Source organism: Quercus lobata, chromosome 11 (assembly GCF_001633185.2).
Source record: "Quercus lobata isolate SW786 chromosome 11, ValleyOak3.0 Primary Assembly, whole genome shotgun sequence".
Taxonomy (NCBI): domain Eukaryota; kingdom Viridiplantae; phylum Streptophyta; class Magnoliopsida; order Fagales; family Fagaceae; genus Quercus; species Quercus lobata.
In genome coordinates, this window is record NC_044914.1 from 54895121 (window position 1) to 54899008 (window position 3888).

Below are 3888 nucleotides of genomic sequence, written 5' to 3' on the forward strand. Positions count from 1 at the left end.
TCAAGGTTGAGAGAGTTATGGGTGGAGTCGGGTTTGGTAAAAGTGGACTACTATTTTGTAACAGGTGCCCACTTAATTCGTTGGACGTTTGCTAGTGGTGCATAACAGTGAGCTGCTATTTTGTAACAGGGCTTTCAAAGAGCTATTCCACTTTAATTACTTTTAACATTTGTGTAAATATTTTTTAATAATAACAACAACATCCATAGCAAACAAGAAGGTGGAAGAAAGAAAAGAGAGAGTCGATGAGCCCGTATTGAAGACCCCACTTTTTTCATTCAGCACCAAAAAAAAAAAAAAAAAAAAAAAAGGTAGAAGAAAGAAAAGATAGACAGAAAAAGTCCTCATCTGTCTTCGCATCAAACCCTTGATTAACCTCTGATTAATCAAAGGATCTTTATTCTTCATCTAAACGACAAGACTACAAGGTAATACCAAGTAATTGAAAAAGCTAGGACATGTTTAGATTCATAATTTTGGGTTATTTAATCACATAGTGTCCACCAACAGTCCATTTCCAAAAGGCCTTTGGTTGTAGCAATCAAGGTTGTTACCATAGCCAACTCCAAGAATGTCACAATACCTCTTATAGAATCCAATGCGATCCTCCACCTTAGCATTCCAACCTTTACCACACTCAAGGCCACCATTGATGATGTTTGTGATGGTACCATAGCCGCGAGACCGACCAGCTGCACTATCAGCACCAGACGGGTTCCATCTTTCGGTGATTACATCATGGCATGATGGCTTTGGTGATTGTGGAGTCATCCAGAACCAGATTGCTGTCTTAAATGAAATTACTGGATCAGTGGCCACAAGGTCTGGGTTGTTCAATAGATCCACTCCTATGGCCTTTCCACACCGCCCATAATTGTAGTTCCTGAATTGTCATAATTAGTGATTTAGTGTACATGACAATAGTGTTAGACTGTTAGTACACACAGTAATGTTATATGGACAACATTTTCACAACTACAGAGTTAGTAAACTAATTCTCATATAGACTTATCATTAACACTACCATGTGAAATATGTTATATAAAATATTGTGTGCAAATTTTAGATCATTAAACTGTGGATTATAAGGTCATGCACTAACCACGAAAGTTGGATTGGACCACGGCCATAATATTGCCTACCAGAAGCACAAGGATAATTTGGATCCGATGCACAATATGATGATCCAGGATTTTGTTCCCTAAGATAGCAATACCCCCAAGAGTATGGGCCATCAGGTGCACTTGGCCATCCCCCTACATATGCACAACATAAATTAATTCGTTAAACAAACAAATTGTAAAACTCATATAGCAAAGTCACTGTTTTTTTTTTTTTTTTAAATACATTTTATCATTAAATTGTAGTCCATATATGAGTGAATTTAGCCATTGAAATAAAGTGATTATCTTATCTCCCCCATCAAATACATTAACGATTCGTTAAAAGCAATTATTTTAAATTGGAATAGAAAATCAGTCACTTTACCAAAGTATATTTGCCTTCTTTTTCATATAGATATAAAATAAATAAAGAATCTTATCATTACAAACTATGGCATTTGACAAAATCATGTTTTCCTTTAGCAATCAATAGTATGGTTTTCATGTCATCTATGATCTATGTAACAATTTGTTTAATTATACTGATAAGTATGGTAAAAGTGAACTAACCGGTAGTTTCATGTGAAGTTTGGCCTAAGAAAGCAGCTACCTCTCTTTTACGAGTGGCAGTGTCCCCAGTTGTGGCAAAGCCAGGAAAGGACTTTGCAGCTGCTATGAAAGCATCATAAGTGTAGAAATTCTTAGCAGGGCAGCCACCATCATTACGATGCTTCAGCAGCTGATTAAAACTATCCCTTGAAATTATACCACCAATATCTCCTCCTCCTCCACTACCACCACCACATTGGCTTTGACAACCAGTGTTGCAATAATTAGGCGTGGTGCCACACCAGCCATACTGGCTGCAGCACTGCCCACCTGGGCAAAGAGCACCCCCTGCTTGCGTACCACATTGCTCAGCTAAGCCTCCTTGGAATGAAGACAACAACAAAGAGAAAATTACCAAAGCACAAAACCTCATTTTCATGTAGTTGTTTGTGTTTCTAGTTGATGTTTGAGGATGGATAGTGGGATGGTATTTATAGGGGTGGTAGAGATGGATCAAGTTTTGTTTGTTTATCTTTAATGTTTTTGGACTTGTTCAATAACGGTGGCTGATTTCAGCTTCCCATCTTATCTAGTAATAATTTAGTCAACAAAAGCTTTGGAAAAGCAGAGCATGTGGGCGGCTTTAGTGAACCTTATCTTGTTGTACATGAATTCTATGAATAATTTGTAGACATCAACTATTATTTGATCCATTCGCGACTTCAGAGCGTGCCTAACAGATAGCTATCAATCTAGGAAGCAAGATAGATAATGCATAATGAGTAACTTAGATTGATCAATAGGTTCACTAATTAAATTTAAACATTGATCAATAAAACATAAAGAATTTTAACATTTCTAATAATAATTAAATTCAAAGTTATATGTTTGAAAATTGAAGAATCTAATCATCTAAATTTTTGTACTTGAGTTTTAACTTAATACATATATTTCTATGACAATGTTTTCCTTATGACTTAACATGTGACCAATATGACATATCTAGACTATAAATAGAAGCCTTTATTTGCTTTAAATTATAATCAATGGGTTATAATCTAAAGACAATGTTTGTTTTACATTGTATTTATATCTTGAAAATGTGTCATGTTTTTAAGTTATAAACAAGTTTTTTCCATAATTAAATTTCATTTTTTATAATACTGCATATAAGGGTCCGTTTGGATATAACTGAAAACTGAAAACTGAAACTGAAAACTAAAAAATACTGTAGAAAAAATAATTTTTAAATATGTAAATAGTACCGTGGGACCCATTTTTAATATTTTTTTCTGAATAAAGTGATTGTGGGTCTCATGAACAGTGTTCAAACAGTATATGAACAGTAAAATTTGTCTCTACACAGTAAAATTTGTCTCCCACACAGTATATGAACAGTACTTTTACTGTTCATTCGCTAAAAAAAAAAAAAAAAAAATTCTTAAACGCACTCTAAGACATTGATTTTTTTTTTTTTTTCTCATGCATGCATCTTAATTTGGTGTCAAATAGCATTATGAATGTAACATCATATATTGAAAATTGCTGAGAAAAATAATGGTTATATTGTTTTAATTCAACAGAAAAGTAATGGTTTCTATCATCTAAATCTAATCAAGCTGAAAAATGGTCCCAATCCATGCGAGATTTACTTTCAACACATGTCACTTACAAGTTGAAATTTTTATTAGACTAAGCCTAGCACTGCTCAAGAATAACAAAAGCAAAAACAGGTTTGGAAACTAGTTAAATTCTTTTATAATACATATGATTTGCAAACTAACATGATAGATGCAATATCAAAACCAATAAATCGTACAATCCTAACAGATAAGCACATATTATATTTGCTTCTAAGCACCATGTCCACATCAAGACACTAAAACATGCTTAGTAAAAAGGAAATGTCACTTCAGTCTTTTAATAATATTACCTTTGTAAAATATATTTCCTCTATAAACTTTAATAATAGGAAAGGGAGGATATGCTCAAGGAAAGTGAAAATATCCCATAAATTAGGCCTTAGCCTTACCGACTTGCTGTGCAAAGGCAAAGGTCATTATATTTCATTTTTTATCGATTGACTATGACATGATACTATCACTTCACTCACTGCAGCGCGTTCTTCCCAAACACCTTACAAGGAAATGAAAATGTACCAACTTAGACAGCGCACCATATAACACACACACACACACACAAAATAAATAAATAACAGTGCCCTGTTTTTCTTTTT

General features: G+C 33.8%; 1 protein-coding gene across 1 annotated transcript; it reads right to left on the reverse strand.

Moving 5' to 3' along the window:
- Positions 1–224: 224 nt before the first annotated feature.
- Positions 225–2164, reverse strand: LOC115967513 (endochitinase 2-like). Its single transcript, XM_031086624.1, has 3 exons — positions 1674–2164; positions 1103–1256; positions 225–883 (listed from the first exon to the last, which is right to left on the reverse strand). The coding sequence occupies exons 1-3, from the start codon at positions 2089–2091 to the stop codon at positions 490–492; spliced, it is 966 nt and encodes a 321-aa protein (XP_030942484.1). The 5' UTR covers positions 2092–2164; the 3' UTR covers positions 225–489.
- Positions 2165–3888: the final 1724 nt, after the last annotated feature.

Excerpts from the sequence above, each read along its gene's own strand:
- LOC115967513 (XM_031086624.1), bottom strand. The coding sequence starts at position 2,091 with ATGAAAATGAGGTTTTGTGCTTTGGTAATTTTCTCTTTGTTGTTGTCT. Across the intron at positions 1,257-1,673 it reads AACTTCACATGAAACTACCG|GGGGATGGCCAAGTGCACCT; the intron begins GTTAGTTCACTT and ends GTGCATATGTAG. Across the intron at positions 884-1,102 it reads GGTCCAATCCAACTTTCGTG|GAACTACAATTATGGGCGGT; the intron begins GTTAGTGCATGA and ends ATGACAATTCAG.